Source organism: Arachis hypogaea, chromosome 15 (genome assembly GCF_003086295.3).
Source record: "Arachis hypogaea cultivar Tifrunner chromosome 15, arahy.Tifrunner.gnm2.J5K5, whole genome shotgun sequence".
Lineage (NCBI taxonomy): Eukaryota > Viridiplantae > Streptophyta > Magnoliopsida > Fabales > Fabaceae > Arachis > Arachis hypogaea.
The window spans coordinates 30692551-30713478 of record NC_092050.1 but is presented as its reverse complement, the minus strand read 5'-3'; the positions used below and the strand labels follow the sequence as shown (position 1 = coordinate 30713478).

Below are 20928 nucleotides of genomic sequence, written 5' to 3'. Positions count from 1 at the left end.
CTTCTAAACCAATAGAAAATCCTTCCGTACAAACGTTTGGTTGTCACAAGTAACAAACCCAATAAAATTTATAAACCAAAGTATTCAAACATCGGGTCGTCTTCTCAAGGAATTGCAGGGAAGTATGATTTATTATTGATTATGAAAAATAATATTTTTGGTTTTTGAAAGGTTTGAACAAGGAAAATAAATTGCAGGAATTAATAAATTAATATATAATAAAACTCTTGGCAAGGTATGAAAATTTGGAAGTCCTATCCTAGTTATCCTTATCGATGGTGATGAGAATTGAGATTTAATCCCACTTAGTTAACCTTTACTAAAGCAAAGGAAAGTCAAGTGGACTAATTAGTTTGATCCTCAAGTCCTAGTCAATTCCTAAGAAAGGACTAGAGTTATTGGAATTCAATTCAATTAGCAAAAATAACAATTATCAATCACGATGAGTTTGATAACTCAAGAGTCTCCAATTAATCAATTAAAGCCAAGAATATAAAAAGCTAAATAAGAATCATAAATCTGAAATACCTCAATTTATATTAAATAAAGAAAATCCTAACATGAAATCATGAATGGTTCGTAAGCCAATTTGGAAACATAAGTAATCAACAAATAAAAGCATTAAAGTATCTGAAAGTAAAAGAGAAATATAAAGTAAAAGGAATATTGAACCTGTGACTGAAGATGAATTGAACTAAACTAATAGAAATCCTAAAATCCTAAATCCTAAGAGAGAGGAGAGAACCTCTCTCTCTAAAAACTACATCTAATCCTAAAATTATGAAAAGCGAGTAATGGAAGACATGTTGATGAATGAATGGATTTCCCTACTTTAAAGCGTCGTCCACGTGTTCGCGCGGATTGGGTTTTTGCCAGGTCACGCGTCCGCGTGATCCACGCGTTCGAATCGCCTGGCTTTGGGGCAGCTATGGCAAATTATATATCGTTGCGAAGCCCCGGACGTTAGCTTTCCAACTCAACTAAAACCATCTCATTTAGACCTCTGTAGCTCAAGTTATGACTGTTTAAGTCCGAAGAGGTCAGGCTGGACAGCTTAGCAATTTCTTCAACTTCTTGTATTCCTTCCACTTTTGCATGCTTCCTCTCTATCCTCCAAGTCATTCCTGCCCTATAATCTCTGAAATCACTTAACACACATATCACGGCATCAAATGGTAATAAGAGAGGATTAATATTAGCAAATATAAGGCCAAAGGAGCATGTTTTCAATCATATCACAAAACCAGGAAGGAAAATGTAAAACATGCAAATTATATGAATAAGTGGGTAAAGAGTTTATAAAAACCACTCGATTAAACACAATATAAACCATAAAATAGTGGTTTATCAAGGATCCGCAAATTTGGGGCGTAAATTTTCTTTTCTCAACACTTTGCACTATCTTTCTCTAGTTTTTAGTAGTTTTGTCTTTTGTGAATACTTGTTGGTATTTCATTGCATTTTGCTTAGTTTGCTTGTATATATCTTAGCTTGCTTATAGTTTTATTTTAGTAAATATTTGCATGTTACCTAGTATAGAAAATAAGTTTGGTAAAACAACAAAGAATTCTCAAGAAATCTCTTTTTGGGCATTCCATTGATTGGATTTGAACCTTGTTTTTGAACTTGCTTGAAGTATTTTTCTTATGGAACATAGAAAAGAGCTTGAACAAATTACCTAGTGAGATTTGAGCTTTAATGGATGGTTGCACATTTTCAACCATTAATTTTGTTCTTGTGTGCTATACTTTCTTATGATTGTAATCTTTGATTTGCTTGAATTCTTTATGTCCTATATTTGATGTTTTGATTGCATTTAGTATGATTGAGGCCATTTTTGATTAAACTCACTTAACCCATATGGACAACCCTTACATCTACCATTGTAAACCACTTTTGAGCCTTTTAATTTCCCTTTTGTTCTAATATTAAGCACATCTTTTGCCCTAAGTGAAAAACCATTATGTCCATGTATTGTATCTTTGATTAGCTTGGGTTTGAGAGTGTGTGTCAATCAAGTGTGGGGGAAATTTGTGGAAAATATTGGTAGAAAGTTAGTTTGGATTTTCATTGTGAAATTTGAAAAAATGGGTAAACACTCATGCATTCTATACTTGAAACATATGCATCTCTTTTTGATGTTAAGTATAAAAAAAGAAGGAAAAAGAAAAAGAAAAGAAAGAAAAAGAAATGATAATAAGAATATTAAATAAAGGATGCATATGTGTGTGTGTTGGAAAGAAAATGCATGAGTAAATGTGAGATAGGAGATAAATGGGTAGTTAGGTTGTTTTGTTATGTGTACATAGGATGATATAGGATTAGGTGGACACTTAAACTAATCAAAGATCTAATTCACTAAGTCCACTTGATCATATTGATCCTACCTTAACCCTAGCCCCATTACAACCCTCCAAAGACCTCATGATATTTGCATTCATTCATCAAGTATTAGTTGATTGTTAGATGACTTGCAAATCTTTGAAAAAAACATGATTAAAGAAGAATTGAGTGATTAAGGCCTAAACATTGAGCGACTAGAGTGTAAACACATCCAGTGAGGGGTTCGATCGCTCAATTCTATGATTCCATCTCTCATATTGTGTCTTCTTGCAAGTTGTTGAAAGGAAATTTGAAAATTTCAAATCAAATCTTTGGACATTGATTATATTGCTATATTTTCTTGTCTTGGCCCTAAGTTTCTACTTTGGATTGATTGAGATTCTCTTGTTTGTTTTTGCCAAACTCCATAGGAACCATGGTATAGATAGAGATAGATAGCATTTAGTATAGTTGCATGCATATAAGTAGTTGCATTTAATAAATTGCTTACCCTCCTTATCCTTCTCCTTTGATTGTGATTAGCATGAGGACATTCTATTGTTTAAGTGTAGGGGAATTGATGAATCCATATTTGACGATATATTTTGGTTTGATTTGAGTGGATTTTATCACATAAACCCACATTTATTCATCTAAATAGCATACTTTTGTATTCTCTCCCTAAATTGAGCTTAATTGTAAAAACATGCTCTTTTGTGCTTATTTTAATCACTTTTATCCCATTAGATACCTTGATGTTGTTTGTGAGTAATTTCATGTGTAATAGATTGGAATGGCTTGATAAGAGTGGAAGAAGAGCATGCAAAAGGGAGAAAACATGAAGAAAACAAAGGAAAAGTACACATTGGAGTGTGCGTGCGCACAAACCCCTGTGTGTACGCATAAGAACCACACAGCAATGTGTGCATGCACACAACATCTTGTTGCGTACGCACAAGAAGAAAATCAGCATGTGTGCGTACGCACACGTCCCAGCACGTGACTCACTTAATGGAAATCGCTGGGAGCAATTTATGGGCTTCCAGAGCCCAATTTTTGGACTTTCTGAAGTTGATTCTTCCTATATTAAACAAGGCCTCACTCCATGTGAAGGGGGGAAGAAGTTAGGGTTAGTTTAGCATTATGTAGGTTGTTTTCTAGAGAGAGAAGCTCCCCTTTCTCTCTAGAATTAGGGTTTCTTAGTTTAATTTATTGTAATTTCTACTTTCAATTCTTATTTTCATTTACTTTTTCTTGTCATTTATTGTTATTGCATCTTTATTCTTCTTCATTTCCTTTGTTATTTCCTTTATCTTGTCATTTTTCTGTTATGAACACTCCTTGTTAATTTTACTTTCAATTAATACAATTTATGTTTAATGTTCATTTAATGCTTCCTTTAGTTGTTGTTATCATTTTCTTGCTTTTGGTAGTTAGATTTTATTTTTAATGCATTTTAATATTATTTTATTTTCATGCACACCAAGTGTTTGATAAAATACTTGGCTTAGTCTTTACATAGTTTTTTCTCACTGTTGGCTTAAAATTGATGACTTTGGTGACCATTGAGTCATTGATGTCCACTATTATTTGATATATTAGAGTAGTTAGTTGTTTTAGTTTCCATTGACTCTAAGTGACCCTTAGTGTTGACTTAGGACTTATGGATTGAAATCAACTATGCCTATTTGACTTATCTTCGATGTAAGGTTGACTAAGTAGGATTAACTCTTCATAATCATCATGTATTTGTGGTCAATGGCTAGGATAGGTAACCTTAGCTCTCAATTACTTGCCAAGAGGTTTCTTGCATTTTAATTTTCCTTGCTTTGACTCTTATTGCTTTGACTTTTATTTCTTGCATGTTTGGTTTTCACACTCTTGGTTGAGAAATTGGATGTTTGGGTGGAATTGAGTTGTGGATGTCCATTCCGTATTGTGTGAGGATTGTTAATTGGTTCGGTTTCCCTTGACTCTAAGTGACCCAGTATTGTTGACTTAGGACTTAGGGATTGGAATCAATTATGCCCTTTTGACTAATTCTCAAGTAGGATTGACTAATTGGGATTAATTCCACACAATTGCCATGGTTGTGGTCCACAACTAGGATAGGAATCCTTAATTACCCACTTATTGCCAATAGTCCTTTTTATCATTTAATTTCCATTTGCATTGCTTTTACTTGCTTTCCTCCATTTAATTCCTTGCATGATCATTTACTTTCTTACCATTTACATTACTTACTCTCTTGCAATCATCCAAATCCCCATTTCCTCCCATAGCCAATAATATGCACTTCATTTGCAATCTCCTAGGGAAGACGACCCAAGGTTTAATTACTCTCGGTTATTTTGTATTGGATTTAATATTTGATCTTGAGAATTCATTGTTGGTTTGGACTATGCTACCAATGAATTGATTCTTGTTTTGATTGATTCTAAACCGGCAATAATTTCTCTTATCACTATGGCAAGAATGAATAGGAATGGTAACGGAGCTGGAGGAAGCTCAGTTGCAGGTCCGATGACATTGACAACCTTTCTGATGGTTAAGCCCCATGTTTTTAGCGGATCGATTAATCCAATGGAAGCCGATAACTGGTTCTAGGCAATAGAGAGGGCAATGCAAGCACAACAGGTACCGGAGGATCAGCTAGTCGAATTTGCTGCTTACCAACTGCCTGGGGAAGCACAACACTGGTGGCAAGGAGCTCACCGTCTGCTGCAGCAAGGAAATGAAGATGAGGCTATCACATGGGAGAGGTTCAAAGAGGAGTTTTACAAGAAGTACTTCCCAAACTCCACGAAGTAGGCTAAGGAATTGGAATTACTACAACTGAAGCAAGGATCTATGACTATAGCGGCTTACAAAAGCAAATTTGAGGAGTTGTGCCGATTTTCAAGGGTCTGTCAAGGTGCCCCTGAAGGGTATGAGGAATGGAAATGCATGAAGTACCAAGATGGCCTGAGGGATGACATTATGAGGGCTGTGGCGCCTCTTGAGGTCAAGAACTTTGCAGAATTAGTCAACAAGAGCCGTGTAGTGGAAGATAGCTTAAGGAGGATTGCAACTACTAACACCAACCGTGGTGGGAACCATGGTCGAGAGGGTGCGAGGTATCTTTTCCCAAGGGGTCAGGATTTTAAGAGAGGAGGTCATAACCAGCAGCCCCAGCAAGGCCAAGACAACTTTCGAAGGAACAACAACAACAATCATTAAGGGAGGAGGTATGGAAAGCAACCTGAGAATGAAATTACTTAAAGGTGGTGTGGAAGCTATCATCCGGGAACTCCGTGTCGAGCTGGATTGGGACTTTTTATAGTTGTAGAGGAGTTGGACACATGTCTTGGAACTGTCCTGAGAAGGCCAATCGGAATGCTGCCAAGGCCCAACAACCAGGTCGCGTATTCACTATGACGACGGAGGATGCCGCTAGGTCCGACGGTTTGGAAAGAGGTAAGTGAAAGATCGGTAACAACGTGTTAAAAGTATGCTTGAGTTGGTGTTTGATTTTGGCTATCATAGATAGAAATCTAGTGAATGTCTGTCATGCTAAGTTGTGGTTTAGTACTTAAGGAGATAAGTGATAGGATTAGTACTAGATAAGAAATCAGAGTCACGCAGCGGAAGTTTATGAAAGTATTAGAATAGAATCGTTGCAGATGGGAGCTGTAAAAGATGATTAGAAATACTTTAGGTTTGGATATCTGACAGGTTTAGTGAGCTAATGCCAATAGTGATTCGCACGTAGTTAAGTTTAATTGTGGATATGGGGTTACACTGATTTTAAAATAGCTATATAAATGACTAGAGGTGTAATTGGATTCGTGCTTAAATGTTGATGGATAAATTATTGGACTTTGGATGATAGATTTGGAAGACAGTAAAAATTTGAAACATTGAGGTCGTATTGAGGTTAATTTGAGAGAAACGGTGAAGGGAGGTGAGTTTCGGTTTTGGGAAAAGTTTTATGAAGGGTGAGATGAACATAACATCTGATTAGTTATTGAGAGAGCTTATATGAAGATTTGATATCGAATTTTCGAGGACGAAAATTTTTGTTAGGTGGGTAGGATGTAAAACCCGGCAAAACCGTGTTTAATTAAATATAAATTAAATATGAGCAAATATGGTTAGGAAATTTGGCAATAGGAATTTGAAGATTTACATATGATAGTTGAACTCATACGATTTTTCTGAGTTAGAAAATGTAATTTCTGCGAAAAACCGCATCAGACTGCGAAACGGCAGAATAACCAGGCGAATCGGTTTAAGTCTGTCCAGTACTGTGAGAGAATAATTAAAAATAGTAGAAAACCTTAGAAAAATAATTAGAATTCAAAACCGGACACTAATTCTAAAGGTTTGGCCCAAAATTGGGCCAAACGGGCCAAAAATACTAACGGGTTAGACCGAGCCCAAGTTGGGCCCAAGCCCAACCTATATATAAGCTTAAATGAACCCCCATTCAGCCACTTCACCCTCATAAACACAACACCACAGCTGAGAAGGGAAGAGAGAAAATCCTAACCTCTCTTAATCTTCAAACCACCATAACTTTCTCTCCGGTGCTCCGATTGACGAGCCGTTTGCGGTCACGTGTCGTCCTTGACGAGCTCTTCAAATCTATCTAGGTTATGTGGTGAGTTTCTTGATGAAATCTGCCCAGTTTCGATTTTTCTCTTGTATTTCGAATTTGGCTTGGGTTTTGAGAAAATCTTGTGACTTTGGTTGTTTAGGGGTGCTCTAGTATGAGCTATTGGTGAATTCCATCAACCAAATTCATGGGTTAAGGTAAGGAACCCTCTAACCCTTGTAATATATGATATTTAGTGAGCCCTAAGTTGATGTATGTATGTAATGTGTGTATTAGAGAATTGGATACACTTTTGGAACTTGAATCTTGCTTGTGAAAGTGTTTGGTGGAGCTTGGAGCTGAGTTTAGGTGGAGATTCCCAAGCGAGAACTTAAATTTGACTTCTAAGAGGTACGGTTTAAGTTTCATTTGAGTACCGTGTGGTGTGATATGAATTCCTAGGTTAAATGCCCTTAGGATTAGGTTTGAATTATGTATTGGGATGAATTTGATGTGAGTAGATGGTATATTGTGGTAATTGAAGGTTTGGATGAGATTAGTGTAATAGTGCATAATTGGTGTATTGTTGGATTTTCTATTTGATAAGGAATGGTGTGAATTTTGAGTTATATATATATATATATATATATATATATATATATATATATATATATATATATATATATATATATATATATTGATTGGTGAATTTTGGGCCGGAGGCCGGAAGAGGTAAGGAAGGTGAGTTGATGTGTGTAGTGTGTGATAATGCATGATGATTTTGATGGGTGTGATATTGTTGTTGATTATTGAGATGGAAGTTGAATGATGATAATGTTGGGTAGTGATATTGAGTTTGTATGCTTGTGGATGTTAATAAATGAAAAGGCTTGGTGATATGGATATAGGATGATGGAATGAGGTTTTTGTCATGTATATTGTTGAGGTTTACATTTTTATAAGTAGAATGTGGGTATGGAATGGATTATCTATGTCATGCTAGGTGTTGGAATGATGAAAAGGTATATGAACATGAATTAAAGCATATTAGGACTGCTTTAAATGTGGAATAAGTGATGCTGGATTGAAATTTTGGTAAAATTGAGGTTTAGAGGTTTTTGGTAAAAATGGATTTTTAGTTAACTTCGACGGATCATATCTTGAGCTACGGATTTTGAAAATTAATGATTTTTTGTATCAAAATAAAGACAATTCAAAGAGCTTTAAAACGATATCAATTTTGTAGAAATCTGAATTTTGTAGAGAAAGATATGATCATCAAAACTTGGTATCCGAAATCTGAATACTGTGATGTTGTAGAATTTTGGTTTCTGGTTAGTGTGCGCATGCACACACTGTGTATATTTTTGAAAATGTGCGTACGCACACCCTTGTGCGCATGCACACACGAGGATATGGCTGCTGTTGGGAGAGCTAGCACGCCCTGTGCGCACACACAACCATCGAAGTTTTGCAGGCTGTGCGCACGCATAACCCTATGCGCCCGCACACGCTGGGAAGTGCGTTCTGTTGGAGGCGTTCGCATGTTCTGTGTGTACACTCAACAACCAAAATTTTACTTTCTGTGCATATGCACAACCTTGTGCGCACGCACACTTTCTAAAAACTCTCCTGGGCGTGCGTATGCACAGCTCTATGCGTACGCACACTGCCCTGTTTTTCAAATAAAAACTTGTTTTTAACTGTTTGATTTTCCTGATGAGCTTGCAAACTCCCGTAATACTTACTTGACACTTTTTTTTACCAGTTTTAGGGTATTGAATCACGGGAGAGAATAGTAAAGGAATAAAAAGGGTAATTTTGGTTATGAGTTTAGAAGATAGTGATTTAAGCTTGGTAATTTCTATAGATGAAATCAGAAGGGAATTAATGATGATTCGTGGGAACGATGAATGAGTTAACTTGAGGTTGAGTATTAAATTGAGACGAGATTAATGATAAGGGTGATTAAGAGTGTGATACTGAAATTGAATATGATTTGACTGTGATATACCTGCCTGGGTTGATGCAGTGGAGTAATTCTGCTTGCTCCGGGTTTGGTCTGAACTCCTGGGGTAGATGCAGTGGTTAGCTCCCACTTGCTCCCAGTCGAGGATAATTTGAGATTTGTGAAATTATCTGAGTTTCAGATTTCCTTGGGTAGAGGCAGTGGGTCGACTCCACTTGCTCCAGGTTGAGATCCGAGATTCTGTTGACCCTACGTCGTAAGATGTGGCCGGACACTTATACCTTTTCAGATGAGCTCTCCCCCATGGATATTTTCATTTTGATTTTTGAGCTTGGGGACGCACTCTCGCAGGGACTGTCCAATGGTTAGCTACCAGGACATGTCGGGTTGGCTTTGTAAACGACAGATGATATCATCGGCCATAAGGCAAACATTCATCATTTGCATATGTTTGACTTGTTTGGGCTTGCCTATTTGTTTTGGATTGCCAAATTATACATATATGCTATGCTACCTGATTAAATGCTACTTGCTTTACTTGTACCTTAATTGTATTTTACTTGTCTGTATTGCTTGTGTTTGTACAACTGAGAGGTCCCTCATGCTGGTGTCAGTTGACGCTGAGGGCTGTTCTTAACACGATGAGTTGATGATATAATTAATTAATGATAATGATTATTAAATGAGATAATTTGAGCTCCCTGGGTAGACGCAGTGAAGTGATTTCACTTGCTCCAGGTAGAGAATGAGACAATTGGTAATTGGAGTACTGAGTCTGAATTACGGGTTATAGTTGTTATGAATTAAGTGATGAGAGGTTTGAAAAGAAGAGAAAGATGAGGTGTGGCCTAGACTTAGTATTACCTAGATCGGTTGCCTAATTCATGGATTAGTGAGAACCTAGGATGAATAATCGACGAAGGGTGTTAGGATGCTTAGTGAGTTTTTATTACAATGTATTGTATTTATTTGGCACTTTTACCGTACCGGGAACCCATGGGTCAGGGTTCTCATTCCGTATATATCGCTTGTTTTTCAGATGCAGGTCCAGGTGTTCAGTAGTGAGCTGTGGTTCATTTGAGAGACGGCGAAGACCTTTATATTCCTGCTTTATATTTTGCTTAGAATCTCTCCACCTCCATTTTGAAAACTTATATTTTGTATATTGATCTATTTTGGGAACTTGCCTATTATTTTGGGAGAGATAGGACTTTATGTTGTTAAATTGCTTTTATTCTGTAACCTAGCCGGCCTAAACTTCGCGTGTCGCAACTAGTGACTACTTACTTATGCTATATTTCTATATTCTGACTTTACCCTATTCTTCTTCGCGGATTTAACTCTATATCGCCTTCAATTTATGCTTTATGTTCCATTTGACGATACGTGAGTGTTACGACCTTGCGATTTTATTTTTACTCTTTTCAAACTTCTCGATTAATACCACCTTCGATTATACTTCTAATTATGTATAAAAAAAATCCACCTGAGAGTCGTACCACCTTATTATCATTGACTTATGATTCGAGTATAAGGATTTGTTTATTAAGGCGTTACATTTTTAATTTTGTTCCACCAGCTATGTTAAAATGTGTTTCAGGTCTATTTTCAGCCACCATGTCTTCTTTACATATTTTCATGAATATAATAGTATTTTGTTCATTCCAATAAAGTTTAAATTTTATTTTCGGACTTGCCACTTTCATAAATTTGTTGAGGAAGAGCATAAAAAAATCAAACAAACAAAGTACATGAAGAGATACATAAAAAAGTGGAGAGATATTGCAAAATAAGGAAATGACCCTATTGAAAAAAAATGTTAAAAGGCCAACACTTCTAGCAAATGGAACATTGCGTGAAAATGGTGGAAGGCCACTACTTCTTGCAAACGAAATATTGCATGAAAATTATGGTAGATGGCCAATATTTCCAGCACAAATAGAAAATATTTTTCACAAAGCCAAGAATAAAAGTAGTACAAAGATCTCTTTTATTTTAAAGTCAAATTTTTTTTAATAGAAGTGATAAAATAACTTCTAAAAAAAAGAAGTCATATTTTCTATTTCTTCAAAAACGCTCAATTAACTTAAAAAGTTAAAAACAGTTTCTAAAAAATGATACTAAACACATATATTTATAACTTTTACAATCCAAAAGTTAAAAAAAAAATTGCTACTTCCCAAAAGGCACGCATAATCAGCCAAACTTTTTGGAGGGCCAAGTGAAATTTATCTGACCCAATAGATAGATTCGAGTAGGGGTGGCAAGAGGGGAAGCCCGCCCCGTCCCGCCCCGCCAGAAGCCCGCCCTTTGGTGGGCTGTCATGTCCCGTCCAGCTAGTGAGGGAGTCCTAAAATCTCACCTCGTCCCGCCTAACTGTGGCTGACAGGCTAAACCTGCTAAAACTTCTTTTTTTTTTATTAATTACTAAATAATATATATAATTTCCAAGGTTGCGAGAACCGGACCGGTCAATGAACCGGTGAGGTCACTGGTTTAATGGTTTACTGGTTCGACCGGGGTTCAACCGGGGTTCAACCGGTTTAATTAAATATTAAATAAAATTATTAAAAAACTTAAAATAATCTTAAGTATATAAATTCAATAATTTCTAACTTAATAAAATTTAATATTTCACATAATAAATTATCCATTACTTAATATTAGAGGTTTACAAACAACTTCAAACATCAAAGTTTATAACTAAACAAAAAATAAAACGTACATAATGACAAACCCATAATGTTCTACATTCAAAAGATACAATTACTAGCAGTTTTCAACTAATCAAAGATGCAACTCATCAAACTTTAATAAGATGATATTTCATTCTATATATCCCCCCTCCATTATAAGTATTCAAGCAGAAAATACATGTATAGTGAGCCTTGTTATTTTTGTCATACCTCACTGTGAAATACTGCCAAGCTGGATCAGATTTACCTCTAGATGAACCAGTTTGAGAATTTTGAGCAGCATTATCTTGTGGCTGTGAGTTACTTTGTGATTGTTCCATCTAAAACAATCAGAAACAGAACAGGCAGCATAGAGAATCAAAAACTATTTCCAGATTCCAGCAAACAGAACAGGCAGCATAGAGAATCAAAAACTATTTCCAGCAAACAGAACAGGCAGCATAGAGAATCAAAAACTATTTACAGATTCCAGCAAACAGAACAGGCAGCATAGATCAACTTCATGCAGCTTGACAGTCACAGAAATCAACTGATTCAGGTAAAATAAAAATTTAAAACCATTTCCATTCAGAAGCAACAAAAAGCAGAATCCAACAGAATGGTCGAGCATAGAGCAAACAGAATCAGCAAACAGAACATGCAGCATAGAGAATCAAAAACAAAAATTAAGATCAGCATGTTATCCATGAACCAGCAAACAGAATCAGATGCCCTGTTATTTTTTTTTTCAAACAGAAGTACAGAACAGGCGAGCTAGAAGGAAGCATGTTCAAAATCAAGAAGACAAGAAAACCAGTCTTACCGGCGAATGCGATGCGGGCTCGGCGAGCTCGTCAAGGTTCGGCGACGAGGAGGCGGGCTCAACGCGGTGGTGGTCGCGGCTGCTGAGGAGCGCTGCTGGGTGGCGAATGGGGAGCGATGCTGGGTCGCGAATGAGGAGCGCTGCTGGAATCTGGAGCTTGGTGGGCGGTGGCAATAGTGGCCTTGGTGGATGAGGGGGGAAGAAAGGGGAGGAGGCTGACTGGCTGAGAGCTTCGGGGGTTTGGTGGGTGGCTGAAGGCTGATTGATTAGGGTTAGGTTCGTTAGGGTTAACTGGTTAACGCGTATGCCATTTTTTTTTAAATAGCCAAAACGACGTCGTTTGGCTTCTGAATTTTGAAACCACTGAACCGTCAAAAAACCGGACGATTCTTCCGGTTTGCCGGTTAACCGCCGGTTCGACCAGTTTTTCCACCGGTTTTTTGCCACACGGTTTTGGAGGTTACCCAGACCGGCCAGGTAATCGGTTCCCGGTTTTCAGAACCATGATAATTTCACAACCATATTAATAAATTTATAATTTTTAAAAGCATAAAAAATAAAAATATTCACAAACATAATTATAAACTAAGTTTTCATCCAAAACATAATTATAAATATTGTCTCCAAAACAAAATAAACATAATCCAAAACATAATTATAAATATTATCTTCAAAGCAACATATAATCCAAAATAGTGAAAATACTCAATATTCATCTTTATACTCTTATAAATTGGATTGGAAGAAGATGAGTTTTGGCAAAAAAAAATTGCAAAAATACCTCTTTATAAAAAAAAAAACTAAGCCTGACAGGGAAGTCCGTCCTGTCCTGCCAAAGCTTGCGATTTAAGCGGTGCAAATTAGGCAGATTTTTTTTTTTTTGCGATTCCAATTTTTCAACCCGACCTATCTTTTTTACGGGTTATGCGAGCCGGCCCGATAAATTTAGGCCCGACGGGTTTAGCCCGTTTGCCACTCTAAACCGCATCATGGCCAGAAAATAAAAAGAAAAAATAAACAAACACAAATGTTGACAAAAAAAAACACCCAACCAAAATCTTGAGATATTTTTCTCATTTTTGAATAATAAAAAAGTTGGATATATTGTCATCGGCAACAGAAAATCGCAGCCAAACCAAATCCAAACGCGAAAAACTCTCCCGCCATGGTGGTCGTGGCAACCGCCCCCGCCACCAGCACTCCATTCATTCTCTCACTCCTTCCAACTCGCCACACTCCTCTCCCATTTACACGAGCCGCCACTACTCTCCCCTTCTCTCTTCTACTTCGCCACCGTTCGGTCCTCTCTTCCCTCCGTTTCCAAATCTCCTTTAAGTCCCCATCCTCTACGCTTCACGAGGCCGACGAAGACGAAGAAGGCGAACAAGATTTTGAAGAAAATGAAGAAGATGATGAATTCGAATACGACGACGACGAAGATGTTGCTGCTGATGAATACGACGACGTTTCGAGCGAGGCGTACGATGGCGCCGTTTCCGACGAAGGCGAGGAAGCGTTCGAGGCTGCTAGACTTGGCAACGACGGAACGTTCAAGTGGCAGAGAGTTGAGAAGCTCTGCAAAGAGGTCAGGGAGTTTGGCTCCGATATCATCGACGTCGACGAACTTGCCTCCGTTTACGATTTCCGAATCGATAAGTTTCAGGTTCAGTTTTCTCTTCTTTCTCATTTCAAAATTGGTTCGGAGAATTTTGTTACTCGAAGTGAAGTTTGTGCTGGCTGTTTTTTTTTTATTCGTCTTTGGCTTTTTCCTTCAGCGGCTGGCAATACACGCTTTTCTAAGAGGCTCATCGGTTGTGGTGTCGGCTCCAACGAGCAGCGGGAAGACTCTGATAGCGGAATCTGCGGCGGTTGCCACTGTTGCCAGGGGACGCCGGATATTCTACACGACGCCGCTCAAGGCATTGTCCAATCAGAAGTTCCGAGAATTTCGGTATGCAGTAATTTTGAGAAATGGAAGTTCTATGCTTCTAAATTTGACTTTCCTATTTTGCATCGTGTGAGAGAGTTTCTGTTGCCTTATCTTTTTGTCACTTTCATTACAAAGTTGAATCGTTGCTGATGCTTTTGTTGTGGATTGTCAGGGAGACTTTTGGAGACAACAATGTTGGCCTTCTTACAGGAGATTCCGCTGTCAACAGGGATGCTCAAGTCTTGATTATGACCACAGAGATTTTGCGCAACATGTTATATCAGAGGTACATAATTGCAAAAGTTTAATTTCTATGGAATGTCAGTGTAAAGCTCTTCTACATTGGCATCCAATCAGGTGCTACTTCTCATACTATAGCGGCTAGTTTCTGCCTCCGCCATTGCAAAAAGAAATTACTTTTATTTATGTTGCAGCAGCTCATTGGATGTCGGGGTAAAAGACAATGTGCAAAAATTGAACTTAACTTGGATCCCAGTATCAGAAACAAGTGATTTTGTGTAGCTGTGTACCATTTCACTACTTTTGAGACTTTTGTCACGAAACCACTCATCGCTAAAGTTTAAGTTGATAGGAGAAGCCGAGAAGACAACATTAATGGTTATATCTCGAATACTTCCCCTCAAGCAAGAGCCTCTTTTTGGGTTTACTTGATTTGCATAGGTCTTCTCTTCTTTTATTTGTCTTATGCTATTTTTTTCACTTCTGGGGTTCACCAAGGATTGAACTTAAGTCCGAGCTCTGATACCATGTCATGAAATCACTCATTCCAAAAGCTTAAGCTGATAGGAGAAGGCAATATTAATGGTTGTATCTCTAATAACTTTCAAGTTGTGCAGTGAAGCTGTGAGTTGGGGCTTTACGTTGAATAGGCCTTGTCTTACTGTTAATTACCCCTTTGGATACGTTTATTAGAGAAGATAATTTATTCTCCTTTTTTCCCCTGGAAATCCAAAATGGTTCATTTCAGTGGGTTAGAAGTCGAGCCTAACTGAAAAATGGAGTTGCTTGTTATGTTAAAGCATAGTCACATAACTTGTTCCGAGAATAATTTTGGTATATGTTGTCTTAAGCTAGGAGGACTTCAGCTACCAGTTACTGGCTTTATGTATTTGATCTTAAAATTTGATTTTGACTACATTATTTTTCTCACCTAAAGTCCAATTGTTTGCATAAATATTATTGAACCCTTCCATTTCATCCGAATTATAACATCTATAAAGCTTCTCTTCTCCATTGTGATTTTGGTATTTGAGCTCATCTATTGTGGACATCAATCATAGATAACTCTTGTCTTTTCATGCAGTGTTGGTAATATTTCTTCAGGAGGCGGACTTCTCCATGTTGATGTGATTGTTTTGGATGAAGTTCATTACCTTAGTGACATATCTCGTGGTACTGTTTGGGAAGAGATTGTAAGCATACTTTGTTTTTTTCTTTGCCTAATACTTAGCATAGTCAACTTCTCTTAATTACAAATACTTATGCAATCAAATACTGCAGGTTATTTATTGCCCTAAAGAAGTTCAACTAATTTGTTTGTCAGCAACTGTTGCAAATCCTGATGAGTTGGCTGGCTGGATTGGCCAGGTACTTGCGCTGGCTGGGTTTCTATATCTGTAAAATGATTCAGTCCGACTTAGTAGATTCTTGCACCCTTCTCTCGCTCACCCACTTACACATATACATACAAAGGAGTTCAGTTTTAGAGTGATAATAAAGAAAGAAAGAAAGAAAGAAAGAAGCAAATAGACAGTGAAATTTCAAATGGGTTTGAAAAGCTTCATTTTAAGTACCAAGCATTTTAACATCCTATAAACAATTACGTAACCATGGGAGGTCTTCCCCCTCTGTTCTTGGACATGAAAGGTTTTTTTGTAACTAGCATGAAATATCGAAAAACATTAGACAGTGCATTTCAAATTTACCTAAAAATTCAGTTTCTAGGGAATTTTGTAGGTTGATCATCTTGATGTACTTATGGAAGTTCGGGATTTGAAGAGTGTTTGGGTGTTAGATCTTGCCTATACTGATGTTCAATGATTTCAATCTTTTGTTCAAGTATGGGTCCTGATGGTTATACGATTCCTGGATTTAGCTTTTATCTACCCAAAATTTTCTGTACTGTTGTCTAACTGAGGTTTAGGGTTTATTTTCTATGCTCGTGAATGGAATTAAGTATGTGGGTCAGTGTATCCCTGCATTTTATTTAGTGGTTTCTGCAAGAGCGATCTTACAATGAGGATAACTGTTTTGGCTTTCAGATTCATGGTTCAACAGAATTGGTAACATCATCAAAACGCCCAGTTCCACTAACTTGGCATTTCTCTTTGAAAAATTCCTTATTGCCACTTCTTGATGAGAAAGGAACACGCATGAACAGGTCCGGTCAGGGACCCTTACTGCATTTATTTAGTTTTGTTAATCGTTTCTGACACTGCTGTAGATTAATCATTATTCAACATTTTAAACAACTTGGTACCAAATATTATAACATTTTTATTAGTGAATTGGATAAAAGTGGAAACTTAGTTTCTTCCTTTATTTAAAGCAGGAAGCTGTCTCTCAATTATTTACAACTTCAAGGTGCAGGGGTCAAATCTTACAATGATGATTGGCCTAGAAGAAAGAATTCCCGGAGACGAGGAACGAGGTACGATAGTGATGGTAGCACACTGGAAAATCGTTCTCTTTCAAAGAATAATATAAATGCAATTCGTCGTTCACAGGTAAGCCTTCTGAAAAAATTTCTGATAATGCTTCCATATTTTCCCTACCTTCAAAAATCATAATGCTGAAACTGTGATGGATAGATCTTGATGTCCAATAAGTGTTCATGAATAATAAATGGGGAGTTTGAGTTCTAAGACACACTTAGGGTATAAGTGCAAAAACTTTATTAAGACCAACAAAAAAGACTGAATGAACTTGTTTATAATAGTAAGTATATTCTTCAAAATGGAGTATTAATCATTTCACTTGTTTTCCAGGTTCCTCAAATAATTGATACTCTATGGCAACTTCAGTCTAGGGATATGCTGCCAGCTATATGGTTTATATTTAGCAGAAAGGGCTGTGATGCAGCTGTGCAATATGTTGAAAATTGCAATCTTTTAGATGAGTGTGAAACAAGTGAGGTTGAACTTGCCTTGAAGAGGTTCCGCATTCAATATCCTGATGCTGTCAGAGAAACTGCTGTGAAAGGACTTCTGCAAGGAGTTGCTGCACATCATGCGGGTTGTCTTCCCTTGTGGAAAGCTTTCATTGAAGAATTGTTTCAAAGAGGGCTTGTCAAGGTTGTTTTTGCAACAGAAACACTGGCTGCAGGAATCAACATGCCAGCTAGAACTGCTGTTATTTCATCCCTCAGCAAAAGAGGTGATAGTGGACGTGTCCAGTTAAGCACAAATGAACTGCTTCAGATGGCTGGGCGTGCTGGGCGAAGGGGCATTGATGAAAGTGGTCATGTGGTGCTCATACAGACACCTAATGAGGGTGCTGAAGAGTGCTGCAAGGTGCTGTTTGCTGGACTTGAGCCCCTAGTCTCACAATTTACTGCTTCGTTTGGAATGGTTTTAAATCTTCTTGCAGGTGTGAAAGCCATTCATAGGTCAAATGAGTCAGATGATGGGAGACCTTCATCAGGGAGAACTTTGGAAGAAGCTAGGAAGTTAGTTGAGCAGAGTTTTGGAAATTACGTTAGTAGCAATGTTATGCTGGCTGCTAAAGAGGAAATTAATAAAATTGAGAAAGAAATTGAGATTCTGATGTCAGAAATAACTGATGAAGCCATAGATAAAAGAAGCAGGAAAGCTTTATCACAGCGACAATATAAGGAGATTGCAGAATTGCAGGAGCAGTTAAGGGCAGAAAAACGTGTTCGGGCTGAACTGCGTAAACAGATGGAAGCAACAAGAATATCTGCTCTAAAACCTTTGTTGGAAGACCCTGAAAATGGACATCTACCATTTTTGTGCTTGCAGTACACAGATTCTGAAGGAACTCAACATTCACTGCCTGCTGTGTTTCTGGGGAAGGTTGACTCACTTAATGCTTCAAAACTTAAGAAATTGGTATCTTCTGCTGATTCTTTTGCAATAAATTTAGGTGATGCGGAACCAAGCATTACTGATTCAGTATTGGATGATGGCCTTGAACCATCATACCATGTGGCTCTTGGTTCTGATAACTCTTGGTATCTATTTACAGAAAAGTGGATTAAAACAGTATATGGGACTGGCTTTCCTAACGTTCCATTGGCTCAAGGGGATGCTCTACCACGAGAAATTATGAGCACTCTCCTTGATAAGGAGGACATGAAGTGGGATAATCTTGCGCAATCTGCCTATGGTGGTTTATGGTTCATGGAAGGCTCTTTAGATACATGGTCTTGGAGTCTGAATGTTCCTGTTTTGAGTAGCTTCTCTGAAAGTGATGAGCTACTGCTAAAGTCTCAAGCCTACAGAGATGCTGTAGAGCGTTACAAGGATCAAAGAAATAAAGTTTCACGCTTGAAGAAAAAGATTTCTCGTACAGAAGGCTACAAAGAATACAGTAAAGTCATAGACGCAGTCAAGTTTACTGAGGAGAAAATCAGGCGCTTGCAGAATAGATCAAAACGTTTAACTAATCGAATAGAACAAATTGAACCCTCCGGATGGAAGGAGTTTATGCAGGTTAGCAATGTCATACATGAAACCAGAGCATTGGACAAAAACACGCAGGTCATATTTCCACTTGGGGAAACTGCAGCAGCAATCCGAGGAGAAAACGAGCTTTGGCTTGCAATGGTTCTTCGCAGCAAAATTCTTCTAGAGCTAAAACCTCCACAACTTGCTGCAGTTTGTGCAAGCTTGGTCTCTGAGGGTATCAAACTCCGACCATGGAAGAATAACAGTTACATTTACGAGCCAACCACAACAGTTATGAATGTCATAAAGTTATTGGATGAACAAAGAAGCGCCCTGTTGACCATTCAGGAGAAACATGGGGTGATGATACCTTGCTGTTTGGATAGCCAGTTTTGCGGTATGGTTGAAGCATGGGCTTCTGGGTTGACTTGGAGAGAGATAATGATGGATTGTGCGATGGACGAAGGCGATCTTGCTCGCCTCCTTCGTAGGACTATTGATCTGCTAGCTCAGATTCCAAAATTGGCAGACATTGATCCTTTGTTGCAGCGCAATGCAAAGGCTGCATATGATGCCATGGACCGGCCGCCAATTAGTGAGCTTGCCGGGTAGTCTCTCTCTCTCTTGCTTCTTTTCTGGTGTATCATTCATTTGTAAATATTGTATGATTATTGATTAATTCCAAAGATTATTCTTATGATACCAATATAGATTCATAAGTGTACAAGTTAGTTTTGATCAATGGGAAGTCAACTAGGATTCGAGACGAACTTTATTTAAAATGGAGCTCACATCCGCGCCGGATTAGTCCTTGACCTGTCGGGTTGGGAGATACCGTGGAAAACAAAAAAAAAATTTTCAAAATTTACTATACTTATATTCGAGATCCAGCTCTGGGCACTATATTCATTCTTGGTTTTGTCTTAGATGGAAAAAGGTATATTAAAAATCTTGGTGGTCCAAATAAAAAAAAATTAAAAAATAACATGGTAAATTGCTTAAGTACCATGTCTTCTTCCTCTTATTTTTTTTATAACAATAACCACCATCACGCCACTTGCTATATCTTTGTGTTTCTTTCTAACAATAGCAATCACCACAATATTTACAAGTTACAACCAACATTATTAACAATATTATTAATAATTATTGTTTTTCCCTTTTTATATCGTTAGGACAAGGTTCCTTCGCTTCAATTCAACACTCCATAATCATAGATTTCATAAACTGGTTTGGGATAAAAACAGTGGTAAAAAGTAATAATTAGTTTCTATACAATTTTTAACACCAAACTGAAACTGATCTTTAATAACTGGGCTGTGTCTTGTTAAATAGTAACTAATATACAATTTCAATGTCTTACCAGTTGCCACTTCACAGATCCAATATGTTGTATTTTAGACTAAACCTCAATAAACGACGAGTTCACTTGGTCAAAAGTGCTATGAATGCTTCATAGCCATGATAAGTAGGTGATGCGTGTTGTTTTTTTAGGAGCTTCTATTTTTGATTCAAAGCTCACATTAATTAGAGAAAAATATTAATAATCAAATCTCATTTTCTATCAGAAGAAAAAGATAGCAAAGTGGATGATAGGACAAAGAGGGAATGAGCTGGAAAAAAAAGAATAAAAAAGTAAAATCAAAATTTTACAAATGTTGAATAATTAATTTATATTATTATAATTTTTAATATATAATAATCATTTAATCGAAACCATTCATCACTATTTTTTAATGGTTAAGATGAAAGATTCTACTTGGACCATCAAGATCCAAATATACTTTCACCACCATAGAACCAGCCTTCATTCTTAACTCTTTCTAACTACTACTACTGAGTGACTATATATATATATATATATATATATATATATATATATATATATATATATATATATATAGTTTTTATATTAGAAATACATATATAAGAATCTAATGAATAAATTTATCATTACTTTTGTCCAAAAAATATAAAAAAATTA

At 37.1% G+C, this 20928-nt stretch overlaps 1 protein-coding gene across 1 annotated transcript; it reads left to right on the top strand.

The window, feature by feature from the left end:
• The first annotated feature begins 13397 nt into the window (after nt 1-13397).
• On the top strand, nt 13398-19650 carry LOC112750110 (DExH-box ATP-dependent RNA helicase DExH15 chloroplastic). Its single transcript, XM_025798664.3, has 8 exons — nt 13398-14028; nt 14141-14316; nt 14468-14581; nt 15620-15728; nt 15817-15903; nt 16578-16696; nt 16868-17042; nt 17304-19650. Exons 1-8 carry the CDS (start codon nt 13531-13533, stop codon nt 19554-19556), a joined length of 3531 nt encoding a protein of 1176 aa, XP_025654449.1. The 5' UTR covers nt 13398-13530; the 3' UTR covers nt 19557-19650.
• The last annotated feature ends 1278 nt before the right edge of the window (nt 19651-20928 follow it).